At 49.7% G+C, this 14,436-nt stretch overlaps 1 protein-coding gene across 4 annotated transcripts in view; it reads right to left on the bottom strand.

Moving 5' to 3' along the window:
- Positions 1-407: 407 nt before the first annotated feature.
- Positions 408-14,436, bottom strand: part of CMTR1 (cap methyltransferase 1) — a 45,306-nt gene continuing 31,277 nt past the window's right edge. For all 4 annotated transcript variants that reach the window (XM_040983302.1, XM_040983303.1, XM_040983304.1 and 1 more), the window contains 11 exons: positions 8,622-8,678; positions 8,238-8,295; positions 7,745-7,813; positions 6,718-6,849; positions 6,015-6,137; positions 5,334-5,425; positions 4,730-4,798; positions 3,525-3,572; positions 2,678-2,790; positions 2,191-2,299; positions 408-1,628 (listed from right to left, as the gene is read on the bottom strand). In XM_040983302.1, coding sequence (XP_040839236.1) covers positions 1,496-1,628; positions 2,191-2,299; positions 2,678-2,790; positions 3,525-3,572; positions 4,730-4,798; positions 5,334-5,425; positions 6,015-6,137; positions 6,718-6,849; positions 7,745-7,813; positions 8,238-8,295; positions 8,622-8,678 — 1,003 coding nt within the window. In that variant the 3' untranslated portion in view covers positions 408-1,495. The remainder of the gene's footprint in view (positions 1,629-2,190; positions 2,300-2,677; positions 2,791-3,524; positions 3,573-4,729; positions 4,799-5,333; positions 5,426-6,014; positions 6,138-6,717; positions 6,850-7,744; positions 7,814-8,237; positions 8,296-8,621; positions 8,679-14,436) is intronic.

Genomic DNA, 14,436 nt, shown 5'->3' with positions numbered 1-14,436 from the left:
GGTGGCGCTGATGGGACCAGCCCTGGCTGCCTTGGCAGAGGCTGGCCATGGTCAGCCAGACCATCTTGCCCTCCTCCCTGCCCTTAGTCTAGTGACACTAATTGGTCTGCCACCTCTGTTAGTTTAGTCACACAGGCCAATCGTGGATTGTCACAATGCTACTGCTGAGCGAGCTGTGTGATTTATGTGAGGGGGAAGGTGGCTCCTGCCCTCCCGGGGCTGTCGGCACGTCTGCTCTCCCGCGAGCTGCAGGTTTTCTCCAACTGTTCTCTGCGTTTCCCCTCCAGCTGCAGCCTTGGGAGCTCTGCAAGGGCCCCACAGCTCGGATGGGCTCCCATTAACCAAGTCCTCTCTGAATGCAGCCTCCGCCCAAGCTGTCTCAGCCAAGCCTGTCACAGAGCCAAACAGGCTTTAAAAATATGTTTATCTTTAATGATTCAAGGTTCTGCAAGACACACTGATAGACCCAGAATTGGGTGGAACACAGCATCTCAGCGGTGCTGCTGCCAGCCTAGGGGCCAGATGCTGCCGGAAGGACCCCATGGTGGAGCCAGTGCCAATCCCCTAGGAACATCAGCACCCTATCTCCATGGAAACCAGGCTAGCTCTGAGCTGGGCTCCCGGGAAGCTCATACCAACATCTGAGGTATTTCCCATTAGAAACAACCATAGGTGCCCTCCCCCACCCAGAGCTACTGCCCAGTTCCCCCTCCTCCCTCTGTGCTTCCGCCAAGTTACAGGAAATGGAGTGACCACATAGGGACAAACAACCAGCCCAGCTTGTGGGGGAAACGAGAGGAAGGGTAGCAAGAAGCTGTCCTGACCCCATAGCACCCAGGGCAGCGGGGTGGTGATCACAGGGCCAGGGCTGCTCAGACCACTGAGGCACCTGCCATGACTGACACACACAGGCAGCACTTTAGGGCTGGTGCCTGCATGTTCACAGCTGCCCAGGGTTTGAATCCCAAGAGGGTAGGCTCAGCAAGTTCCACAATGCCAGGAGGCAGTAACACACAGTCCCAAGGTGGAGGACCCAAGCTCTTTTTCCCGGCCTGCCGGGAGGGCTCAGGGAGGAGACGGGAAGTCCCCAGCTTGGCATTCAAGGAAAACCTTGATTTGCATGGCAGCTGCTCCTGGCCAGCCCATGCCAGTGGGCCTGCACCCACTCCCAGGCAGAGCAGGGACTTGGTCATTGTCGGGGCAGGGCACGGAACTCAGAAAAGTGAGTCTACAGGAATGAGCGAGAGCAGCTCCTCACTGGGTGCTCCACTGCCCTTGGAGCATGGAGCGCTCACCTTGTCCTGCTTGGGAGCAGCCGCCTTCGGGCTGAGTCCCAGCAGAGGAAAGGCTCATGCGAGAAGGCTTCTGAGGACCCTGTGCAGTTCTCCGCAGACTCAAGGGAGGCCACCTGCCCTCCGACCAGGCTGCATTGCTCCACTGAGGGTCCCAGGTGCCCAGAGCCCTGCCCTGGGGCACGCTGGGTGACCCGCGACCCTCAGGCGCTGTGCATTTGGATGAAGGAGAGGACGTCTTCTTTAGACAGCTTGTTCGGATCCTGGGGCTTCTGGGAGTCGTGCATAAGGATACCATCCCCCCACTCCCAGAAGAGCCGGCCATAGTGGCAGACGCTGCAAAGGGGAAAGAGAAGGAGATCAGAGGCTGGGGGCACAGACCCGCAAGACCACCCCACAACCCAGGCAACAGTGACGCTGGGGACGGGATGCTCGTCAGGGATGCCAGGTAAGGGGCTTCCTATGGCAGCCACAAGGCCCAGCCTTTCTACCTGCTGCTTAGAACCCATCTGTCCCCAACAAACAGCTGGGCTGCTAATAAGGAACACCCAGGGACTCATTCTGTTGTGTTAGTGTGGGGACAGGGACAAGTGTCGGGTCAAGTGCAGATGACGGAGGGATGCTTTGGAGATATGTGACCCATAACCTGGCAAGCGGACGCTGGAATCCTGTGATTGGGGCCTTGGTACCTCAAGTTGCAACGTGCAGGGCCACCGCCTCAGCACACTGTTCCCAGCAAGCCAGGGCTGACCTATCATGCACAGTGGCTGCTGTTGGGTGGACGCCCTGCCCAGACCAACCCCTAAGATGGGGAACCCCCAACTATCACAGCATCATTGCTCCTGATGCCCAGGGCCCCATGCGCTGCCAAGGGCAGGCTTGAAGAGAGGCTACTTACTGAAATGGAGCAATGGAGTCTATAGGGAGGTCAAAGGTGGATGTCTTGGTTTTCTTATTATAGAAAAACTTCTTCTTATAGCTTTTGCTTATTCCCATGGTCCATGGCTCTGACAGGAAGAAGGAAAGGGGCTCAGCAAGGACAGAGGTCCACGGGATACACCTGCTGCCTGCCCCTACCCCCAAAGCAGTGGGGACAGCCATGAGGATACAGCCTCCCTCACTAGGTCACAGGGGCTGGCACCTCTGGATCTGCTACTGGCCCGTGCAAAGGCCCTCTGTGGCCACAGGGCCAGCATGTGTGCAGACACCTTGTCCCACTCAAACCCAGCTCCCAGGGCCCAAAAAGAGCTGGCTTAGAATGCCAGCTCACTAAGAAGACGAGGGTAGCCCGGCAGCACACCTGTCCCCAACCTTCCCAGAGAGCCTTCAGCTCCAGCTTGGGGCAGCGAAGGGGCTAAGGCAGGAAATAGTTGTTCATCACCCACCATTCACAGTCCTGACGATGTAGAGGCCTGTGGGCACAAAGTGTCGGTCATCCCGCCCCGTATAGCTGAGCCGGGGAGTGCCGCTGGAACCCTTGATGATCTTCATTTCCAACCTGGCTCCCCAGGCGTGTGCGCCAGCAGTGAGAGATGGTGAGAGACCCTCCCATTAGCCTCTGGCTGATGTCAAGGCCACACCACCCAGTGTTTTATCCTAGTTCAGCACGAGGAGGAGGCACGGAGACTAAAGGAAGAACCCCCAAGTCGCATGGCAAGGGAGCTAACAGCAGGATAGGGATTGGATCCTGGCCTCCTGCTGCCGAGCCAAGCAGTGGAGGCAACACAGTGAGGGAAGAACCTGCTGTGATACTGCTCTCAGGGGCTCTAGCGGGACATCTGTGACCAAAGGTGCCACCGGGTCCTTAGTCCCCACCCTGGCAGCACAGTGGCCACCAAGGTTAGAGCACTAGGTTTCCCCTTGCTGGCTCCTGGGAGGAGACTCATCTCTGTAAGCACCTGTGCCCCACGCAAAAGAAGCCTGCTCACTTGTTCACACCAGGAGCTGGGGTTTACAGGGTTTCAACCAGCTTGATGCTCTGCCTCTCACAGGGATGATCCCACTTCGCTGATCAGTGAGCCAGTATTTCTGCCTGACATGCCGTCCGGCTCCCCTGCCAGCAGGTGCTCAGTCAGCACTCAACCCCAAAAACCATGGGATGGAGAGAGCTACGCAGACTAAGTTACCACCACTCTACCCTCCAGCCATCTGGGCAGAAAACAAATCCCTGCCACGGCTGTGCCTTCCTCTCTTGTTCCCCTCAAGCCCTGCACCGCACTGGGTGAGACTCACCTGACAAAGATCTTCTCCATCTCCTCCAGCCTGTACACCTCCTTCACCCTGTGCACAGAGGGGTGGAGTGAACAGAGGCTTCCAGCAGCCACTCTTCCAGGAAGTGGCAGCTGCCATCTGCCTCAGACCCTCTCTTCAGTCACCCAGCCCAAGAATGAGGATGCCCAGCTGATGGCACTGCTGTCCCACCTTGACAAGCCTTAAGTTTTCAGCACTGCCAAGCAGCTTCTTGGGCCTACCTCAGGGTGACCGAAAGGAGGTGCCCTGAAGACTAAAGGGTGTGGAGGGAAGGTATGGCACACACAGGTGTCTGCCAGGATTCCCAGCCTCAAGTCCTCTCTGCCACTGCCAGAGGCCAGAAAACCAAGAGTCGGGGTCTTGTCCACATTGGCTAATTGAATTTTAAGCTTTCCTACCATCCCATCACACTTGGGGACTCCTAGGCAGGAGTGTGGGGCTCTGCCCCTGGGGGCCCCGAACACGCCTTTGGAGTACTCCTGGGTAAGGAGACCCACCAGGCTGCTGGGCAGGACCCGTGGAAGCATCCACAGAAACTGCTTGTGGCCTTTGACATCATCTGTGAAGTACAGCCTGGGGGTAATCCAACAACTGACTTAAACTAAGAGGAACAATGAAAATGGCTTTGATAAAGTATAAACAGACATGCCAACCTCCAGTGACATGAAGCCTTGAGTAGGATTGATACCCTTGGGCCTTGGCTACCCTTGCAGGCTTTTCTCTATCTCTCCATCAGGGGGCCTGGAACCTTCACACATCTAACAGAGCCCAAGTTCTGAGCATGCCACTCCCTCAAACCACCCTTCTCTTTCTCATGTTCAAAACTCCCATTTCCTAAGCACTCTTCTTCCTGAGGGGAAGGTCGTACAGACCAGGTGACAGGCTAATGACACACCAGTGTCAGTGACTTCTGGGGTGTCAGCATGTCACAGCACATTTTCAGTGAAGGCACCTCAACCCCAAGAAAGGAGCTGCCACCTGTGGCAGTTCACCCATTGCCAGACAGGATGAGGATCCTCTGGGGAAGAGGGGCCACCTGCCTAGCACCCCGAAACATGCACAGCTTGACAAGGGCAGTCATTTTGACCACCAGCTGCCTGGCCCCTCCCCTGTACTCTCCCAGCCCTCACTGGCCAGGAAGCAGCAGTAAGAGGGATGTGAGGAGAGACCCCGTGTGTGGTGCTCACCTGATGGGGTTCATATCAGGCCGACTGGGCTTGGACACAGCTTTCACAAACTTCTCAGCCAGCTGAATTCTGCAATCCAAACAGCCAGTCAGGGACACACCATGGTGCCCACCAGCAGCCCTGCCCAGGGTGTTTTCACAGCACCAGGGGCATGATCTAAACTTGCAGTAAAGCCACTTGGAAAGGCAGCACCCTTAGCCCTCGGGCAGCATCCTGCTGTCTCCACTGCCATCCTCACCCAGGCCCTCCACTCCCAGGTCTGACCCCACACCCCAGTATTGGCTGTGTTCCCGAAGGGTGTTCAGTCCCATGCTGGAACTTCAGGCATCTTTCTGTGTCTGCACTGTGACCCCAAACCAGGGAGACCACAGTATAGCCACTCAGGTGGACCAACTTAATCGGGGTGACCTGTGACAGCCAGGGCCAAGCCCTCAGGCTCAGAAAGCAACACCAATAGCCCCTGTGCCCGTGGGACCAGCCGGTGGGTGGGACAGCGGACAGTCTCAGGATATCCGTGAAGTAGAGAAGGCCTGGGTGAGAGATGAGCTTGGAGACCTGCCCAACCTCCCCCACTCTCCCCCCCAGCAAGGGGCCCAGGTCAGACCGCTGGTTAAAGTGCTGCTCCCGGACATCGCTGCCGTTCAACACAAGGACATCGAGGATGTGGATGGCACTAATCTTCCGCTGGGCCTTCCCCTAGAAGGACAAGTATGTTGCCCGTTCTGTCTGCCATAGCATGCCAGCCTCCATTCCACCTACAGCTAGGGAAGGGTAGGGAGCTAAAAAGAATACTTCTCTTGCCTCCCTCTCAGCTTAGCAGGGGATGAGCCCACTGGAAGACTTTGGATAATGGGCCATTGGAGCCCTAACCCCAACAGGCGGCAGCTATCATCACCATGGGGCTCCCGCAGCCAGAGTAGGCCACCTGGCCTTTGCCAGCTATGGTTACCAAGTGTTTTGAATGTCGTCTGTACAGTGGGTAACGCTCTTGCTCCTGGGAAATGATGAATGCTGTCCTTCCCAAGGGGGCCTTCGCCAAAAACTCAACCTGCTGCTTCTAGAGCATCCCCCAGGGCTCTCGATACACACACGACTGTGTTCTTTCCTATCTAAATTTTCCATGGCTGGAGCAACTACTTAGGAAGAGGAATTTAAACCATTCCCTAGTCCTGGGCCCTGCCAACCACTGCCCACAGTCACCGCATTAACTTGGGGCACAGGGTCAGGCCCAGCAGAGGCCAGTCCCTGAGCCACAGGACTGATGCTGGATAGAACGCCTCCTGACCTCGCCTTTCAGCTCATGCACAATTTCCACCGAGAGTAGGGTGTCCCGGGGCAGCTCTGTCTTCAGATCCAGCTTGACCCAGCGGTCTGACTGGCGGCCATCCCAGGTGTAGATCTGCGACTTCTGCAGGTAGAAGACGGGCCAGTCAGAGAGGTGTGGAGACTAAGAGACCTGGTTCCCAAAAGGGCTTCGGGCAGGCAGCTGCTAGCTGAAGGGCTGGGAAGGACCAGAAGAGAGCCTCCTGGAAAGGTTACATTTGTTGTACTGCCTTTCTGCTGCCTCAGCAGAAATAAGCAGAGAACTGCCTCCCGCTGCCAGCAGACAGCCCTGGGCATCTTTCAAAAGACCCAAGTCCAAAGTGTGATGGGTGGGTTTTATGAAAGAGAAGTAGTGAGAAAACAGTGTGAGAAGATGCAAAAGTAGCTCAGTGAGGAAGAGCTCAGACAAGTCAAAGTGGAAAGAAAAGTAACCATGTTAGTGAGACACAGAACTCACCAAGGCCCCCTCACCTCACTCTGGACTCCAAAACCCAGAGAAAGGACAGGGGATACCTCTGCAAGCCAGGGGGAGGCACAGGTGAGGATGGTGTTAGAGGAAGAAAGGAAGTTTCAAGAAGCACCAGCACTAGGCTTAAAGTGCAGCTGCTGGGTGCTGAGACCAGGTACAGGCTCAAGAGCGAGAAGAGAGCCCACCACAAACTCACCCCAAGGCCGATAAGGAACTTTTGTTCGCTGCCAGACACCATGCAGCGGTAGTCTAACACAGGGCGAATCTTCTCCAGGGTTCTGCAGGTGAGCAGTGTGGGCTTATAGCTGAAGATGTCAATCTCTGTACCCTGCAGCGGTAGGTTAGAGAAAACCGTGCTGGGTTGGGGAAAGAGGCAGGCCCTTGGTTGGGGTGCCTGTACCCGGTGGGGCAGGCAGCACTGGCTCTCCAAAACATGCTCTCTGTGGCCTCCTCCCTACCTAGCCATGCACTAAAGGTATTTAGTTCCATTTGCCTGGAGTGCTCCTTCAGACCTGTTAGGAAGGCTGGGGAAGAAAGAACACTGAGGCCCCGGGTAGAGATCAATTTACCAGGGATGCAACGAAATGTCACCAGAATATAAAAGCTGCCCCTTCAATAAAACTGAAAGCGAGGATTCTCTAGCAGTTGGCCAGAGAGCAGTGAGTGATCCACCACCCTATTCAGGAAAATGCACCCATGGCTCTTCTGGCTATCACTGAACCCCTTCTCCTGCCCCTCACAAAACAGCACTACGGCTCAGGATCCAGACCAGATTTAGATGCAGCCCAGAGAAAGGCTGGAGGGTGAGTGGTAAGAAAACATGGAGGAAGAACTGCCAGCACCAGTTTAACACAAACAGGACCCAGAAGCTGGTACTGGCCCCCTGCCCCCTAGCCAGGGTCACCCCACATTCCACACCTCCTCAGCAGGTGAATCCCATAGAACTCCAAGTATGCTGGGCTCCCACAGCCTGCACCACCATTTGGGTGGCATCAATGCCAGGCACAAGCACATCAGGATCAGAATCTCAGGGGCCTGCACACTCTTGGGCAACTCCACACCGTCTACCCAATGTTCCCAACTGTGGCGGCCTTCACCCAGACCCCAGAGCTGGTGGTGGTTCCTCCAAAGCCCACAGGTGGCCGGGGATGCAGGGCCTCAGCAGCCCCCTCTGCATCTATCCTTAGGCAGCTACCCTCTTCTACCACAGATTCCAGACCTACCTGGATTAGCTCAAAGAATTTAGATTTCGGGTCTGAGGAAGAAGGAGCAACTCGAGCCTTGTCTGGGATCTGAAAGGAGAGAGCAGAGAGCTTTGATTGTCAAATGCCATGTTAACTAACCAAGGCTCTGTGAAGCATCTGCAGATGAGGGACCATGTTCAGATTGGAAAAACCGGAACCCAAGAGGCTGGACAGAGGGTGAGGGAGTGGGTAGTCCCACTGCCGTTTCTTCATGTCTGTGGCTGCACACTGAGGGCAGGACCAGCAGCAGCAACATGAAGTTTGTCCACCCACCACCCTGTCCCTTCTAACCCAGCAACTGGCCAAACTGGCAGCCCAAGGGCTGAGGAGGCAGCTCCTCACACTGCCCTGATGTCGGCAAGACACATCCCAAGGTGAGTGCATGGAGACCCTAATTTGACAGGGCTGGGTACAATCCCATTCCCAGTGGCTTTTCTGACAAGCAGCAACAAGGGCACAGGGGGACACTCACCCCCCAGAGCTGGAGGCACTCTTTGCGGATCTCTGCCTGCCGAGGTTCACTCAGGGTCCTAAGAAAGGAAGCCAGTAAACTGTTCAAGTCCCCCAAAGTGTGGGAGTAAGCCTGTGTGCACCCCTCCCCGCCCTGCAGGGGAAGCCAGCACCAGAACAGTCTGAGACTCACTTGTGCTGTGCCACACACACCCTGTGATGCAGTTAGTAGCTCCTCCTGCATCCTTTTCCTAGATTACTCTCATCTGCCCAACGCCAACGTAAAGTCTCTGAGGCCAAGGTTCACGCCACAGGCCCCGTAACCCCTTTCGAATTTCACAGCAGAGTGAGAAAGAGAAGATCTTCCCCTGAAATAGCTGAACTCAGAAAAGGAGGCAACACTCACGTGTCTTGAACAAAGGCATGGATTTTGGCCAGAGCTTTGATCTGCAGACTACAATGGCTAGGAGGGGAAAAAAAAATTGATCTCAGAAGACGGCCAAATGACATGAGGGCAGAGCAGAGCTGTAGCCACCTGTATGCAGGGAACACGATGAAGGTAGAGGATCCCTCCTCAGTTCCAAGGTGCAATCACATGCAACCCATGGGAGGCTGCGGGCAGAGGGTTCTAGAACTGAGTCAAACCCTCCAGACACTCAGATCTCAAGTGCTACTGAAAAAACTTGAGTCCATCCTTAAATAGTTTGAAACTAGTGACACAAAGTGTAAATACAGCAGTGACAAATTCCAGGTGCAGTTCAATTACAGACCAACCACGATGACTCAACCCACTTATGCTAACAGCTCTCCTTTCGACTCTCCTCTCCTCTGTCCTATTACATGTGACATCTTTGATCTAATAAAGAACTATGAAGTACACGATCAGGGAAGAACATGTGACACAATGACAAAGGAAAATGCCCCAAGACGACAGGACCCAGGGGCGGCTGAAATGCTGGAACCCTCACACAGGACGTAAAATAACTGATACATTTGGTTTTGTAATTAAAAAAAAAATACTAGATCTAGTGGAAAAGGTAGACAATACACATAAAAAGATGGAAGATGGAGAATTTCAGCAAAAATAAAATATTTTTTCTTTGAAAGGTAGAAAAACAGAAGCAGACCTTCCTTCCTCTGGCTCACTTCCCAAATGGCCACAAAAATGGCTAGTTCTGGGCTAGCCAAGCTGGAGCCAGCAGCCTGGAGCTTCATACAGGTTTCCCAGTTGAATGGCAGGAGCCTCCATATGTGGGCCATCCTCTGCTGTTTTCCAGGTGCACTAGTGGGGCGCTAGACTGGAAACTGAGCAACTGAGATATAAATGAGCACTCCCATATGGGTTGCTGGCATCACAAGCATGGCACAAGCCACTGTGCCGCGATGCCACCTCTAGTAACTTTTATTTGAAAGGCAGAGTAAGAGAGAGTGTTTGATTAGCCTTCCATCTGCTGGTTCACTCCCCAAATGGCTGCAACTTCCAGGCTGGACCAACCAAAGTCAGGAAGCTGGAACTCCAACCTTGCTCTCACATAGGTGGCTGGCACTCAGGTATTTGGGCCATCTTCTGCTGCCTTCCCAGGCACATTAGCAGGGAGCTAGATTGGAAGCAGAACAGCCAGGACTGGAACCTGATTCCAGTGTCATAAGACATGCCTTAACCCACTACATGACAATCCAGGTCCCCCGTAACAGTATTTTTTAAAAGGGGAAAAGTACTCAAGAATGAAAAATATAAGTAAACAATTATTTTGATGAGTTTTTCAGCAGACTGAACACATTAAAGGAAAAAAGAGTCAATGAATCTGAGGACAAACAGCAAAAACCCAAACAAAAACATAGAAACAGGTCAAGTGGATTTGAGGTGGAGAAGCCAGAGATCAAACTGGCACTCTGATTTGGCATGCTGTCACTGTAAGCAGTGGTTCAACCTGCTGCACAACACTGGCTCATGTCCATAAATCTAATGCCATAAATTAAATGGATAATTACTGAACAACAAATTCACTGAAAACAAAATATGAAAAGCTCTGCTCTGTTAAGAAACCAAGTTTTATTTTACTTTGAAATGTTTTATTTAGTTGAAAGGCAGAGAGCTAGAGACACAGGTGGTTCACTCCCCAAATGCCTGCAACAGCTGGGGCTGGGCCAGGATGAACCCAGGAGCCAGGAACTCAGCTCAGTCCCTCACAAGAGTGGCAGCAGCCCTAGCAGTCCCTCTGTCATCTGCTGCCCCCTGGCGTGCACACAGTAGGGAGCCTCTGCTGCCCCTTAGCGTGCACACAGTAGGGAGCCACACTCTAAGGTGGAGCCACAGTGGCACATCTGGTGTGAGCAGTGTGTCCCAGTGTGCCTGAAGCGCTGTGCCACTGGTCCACCCCATGACACTGCATTTTAAACTTTTCCACAGAGAAACTCAAATGGCTTAAATGGCTCCACCACCAAAAAGTTAAAAAAAAAAAAAAAACACCAATCTTATATAAATTGTTTCAGAAAAGAAACATTTTCCAAATCATTTCATAAAAACAGCCTAGCCTTGGGCCCAGCGGTGTGGCCTAGCAGCTAAAGTCCTCGCCTTGAACGCGCCAGGATCCCACATGGGCGCCGGTTCATATCCCGGCAGCTCCACTTCCCATCCAGCTCCCTGCTTGTGGCCTGGGAAAGCAGTCGAGGCCGGGCCAATGCTTTGGGATCCTGCACCCATGTGGGATACCCGGAAGAAGTTCCTGGATCCTGGCTTTGGATCGGCATAGCATCGGCCATTGCACTCACTTGGGGAGTGAATCATTGGATGGAAGATCTTCCTCTCTGTCTCTCCTCCTCTCTGTATATTCGACTTTCCAATAAATAAATAAATCTTTAAAAAAAAAATACCAGCCTAGCCTTGATCCTAAAATCAAGCCAAGACTTCAGAAGAATGTAGAATAGACTAACATCCTACATAAATGACTATAAGCCTCATTAATATTAATAAATATAGAAGATATTAGTGATAGTATATCATGAGCAACTGGATTTTATTACCAAAATGCAAGATTTGTTTACTATTCAAAGATCATTCTAGGTAAATCAGTTTATTACTGAACTTAAGAAAACTTCTAGATACAACAGAAGTATCTGACAAAGATGAATATCTATTATGATTGAAAATTTTCAGCAAGCTAGAAACAGAAGAAAACTGATCATGATAAAGGACACAGATAGTGTAATACTTCATGCTTAAACATGAATGAAAACGGAGGGAAAAGGCACAGTGGCCACACGCATCGTCATCTCAGTGTCCTACTGGAGGAGCAGTCAGGGTGCTAAGAAGCAAGAGAAAGACCGAAAAGGCAAACAGCAGAAAAGAAAGAGTAAAACTGTCTTTATCTTCTTAAGACATAATTTCATATATGAAAAAAATCTCATGGAACATACAAAAATCTAGCATTAATAAGGAAACTGAACATTCTCACAGGATACAGGCAATATACAAAAATCAATTGTATGTATACACTAGAAATAAACAATGGAAATACAATTTTTAAAATATAATTTACAATAGCATCCAAACTCATAAAATTCCTAAGTATAAATTTAACAGGAACCATGTAAGATTGCTACACTGAAAACTATACAGTATTGCTGAGACAATAAAGATAAGCGAAATGACTGGACAGATATTTCTTGTTCCTGGATAGAAGTATATAAAGATGTCAATTCCCCCTCAATTCAATGTAATCATCACAACTCCTGCAGGATTTCTCTCCCCCCCTCCTTTTTCTAAGATGTGCTTATTTGGGGTCCGCATGGTGGCATTACAGGCTAATCCTCTCACTGCAGTGCTGGTATCCCATAGATAAACCGGTTTGTGTCCCAGCTGCTCCACTTCTAATCCAGCTCACTGTTTATGGCCTGAGTAAAGCAGCAGAGGATGGCGCAAGTCCTTGGGCCCTTGTAACCACAAGGGAGACCCAAACAAAGCTCCTGGCTTTGGATCAGCTCAGCTCCAGCTGTTGTAATCATGTGGGAGCTAACCAGCAGATGAAAGACTCTATCCTTGTCTTCAAATAAAAATAAGTAAATTAATCTTTAAAAATAAATAAATAAATAAAAGATGTACTTATCTGAGAGGCAGAGTGACTGGAGTTGGAAACAGTATCTTCCATCTGCTGGTTCGCTTCCTGAATGGCCACGACAGCAGTGCTGGGCCAGGTTATACTCAGGACAGGATCCAGGAGCTCCATCTGGGACTCACACACTTGAGCTTCCCAGACACATTACCAGAAGGCTTCGGCAGAAGGTGGAGTAGCTGAGACTCAAACCTAGACTATGACATGGAATGCTGGCATCCCTAGTAGTGGCTCAACTCATAATGCCACAACGTCTGCCTCTTCAGCTGGATTTTTATAGAAGCTGACAAGCTGATCCTAAAAATTATATGGAAATACGAATGTTTTGGACCAGCCAAAACAATCATCAAGGAGAACAAAACTGAAGAACATATATCACCTAACCTGAAGACTTCTTTTGTTAAGTTACAGTCATGGAGAATATGGTGCAAGAGGGTAAACAGATTAATGGAGCAGAAGAGAGCACCCTGCAATACACTAACACATATTCAGTAACATAATTTTCAAGAAAGGTGCAGAGAAATCAAACAGGAGAAAAATTCTCAGCAAATAGTGCCAAAACAACTCTATCTCCCTAAAATAAATCTTAATCCCTTGGCCCCTCTATCACAAAATATATGCAAACATTACTTTTAGCTGTATCACAGAACTAAATGTAACGTATGCAAACAAGATAATATTGTTATGACTTTACTATAGGCACATTTTTAAAGGGGAAAAAAATTACTAAACAAATTTCCAGATATTCAAACTGGAAAATAATAGTAAAATTTCCCACTTTACTGATGACATATCCTGTATGTAAAAAACCTTAAAGATTCCAACAAAATACTGTTGTAACTAATACATGAATTCAGGGAACTTACAACATACAGAATCAACACGAGAAAATCAGCTCTATTTATATATACTGCTACCAAGGAATAATCCCAAAAGGAAACTAAGGAAATAATTTCATTCACAATATCATCATAAAGGATAAGATACCTATGGAAAAATTCTTGTTTTTGTTGTTAGAGATTAATTTAAGCCAAGAATGTCAAAGACTTATAACTGAAAACTGTAAAACACTGCTGAAAAATACAGACATAAATAGAAACATCGTCAGTGTGGAGAGACTGGAAGGAAGATGACAAAACTATCTCAAATAACCTATATTTTAATCCCTGAAATCCCAATTAGTGGTTTTGCAAGTGGAATTTCAAAGGTCCCCAAATAACCGAAACAATATTGAAAAGAACAAGCAAAGTTGGAAGATTCATACTTTCTGATTTCAAAGCTTACTACAAGTTACAGAAAGAAAACAGTGTGGTGTTAGCCTAAAGACACACACACCAACAGGAAAGGCTCTCACATGTATGATCAAATGATGTTCACCAGGGGTGCCGGGAGCATCCAGTGGGGAAAGGACAGTCCTTCCAACACACAGCACTGCAAAAACTGGATATTCACATACAAAAGAATGAAGTCAGACCTACCCCAATATATAAAAGTTAACTCAAAATGATCAAAACCTGAACATAACAACCAACACTATAAAATTCTTAGAATGAAGTATTTCAAGCTTTATGACATTGGATTTAGCAATTTCATGGATATGATTCCAAAAGCACAGGCAATAACAGAAAAAACAGGTAAACTGGACCATACCAAAACTAAAATCTACTGTGCAGCAAAGCACAAAGCAACAAATAAAAGACTCGCAGAGTGAGGGACAATATTTTAAAATTGTAAATCTGATAAAGAGTTAATATCCAGAATGCATAATGAATGTCTACCACTCAGCACAAAAACATTAAAAATGAGCCAAAGATTTTAATATACATTTCTCCAGGGAAGAGGTAGAAACAGCCCATCCCTAACGCCCAGGATCACCAGGCATTAGGGAAATGCAAATCAAAACCACAACCAGAAAGCCTTACTTCTCATATAACACGATGGCAACCATTTAAAAAAAAGAAACAGAAAAAGACAAACATTGGTGTGGAGAAATACGAACTTTTTTTTTTTTAATTTACATGAAAGGCAGAATGACAGAGAAAGAGAGGGTGAGAAAGAGATCTTCCATTTCCTGGCTCACTGCCTAAAATGGCTGCAACAGTCAGACCT

This window comes from Ochotona curzoniae, unplaced genomic scaffold (genome assembly GCF_017591425.1).
Source record: "Ochotona curzoniae isolate NIBS_2020 unplaced genomic scaffold, NIBS_Ocur_1.0 contig_3819, whole genome shotgun sequence".
Classification (NCBI taxonomy): Eukaryota; Metazoa; Chordata; class Mammalia; order Lagomorpha; family Ochotonidae; genus Ochotona; species Ochotona curzoniae.
This window is presented reverse-complemented; position numbering and strand designations above follow the sequence as displayed.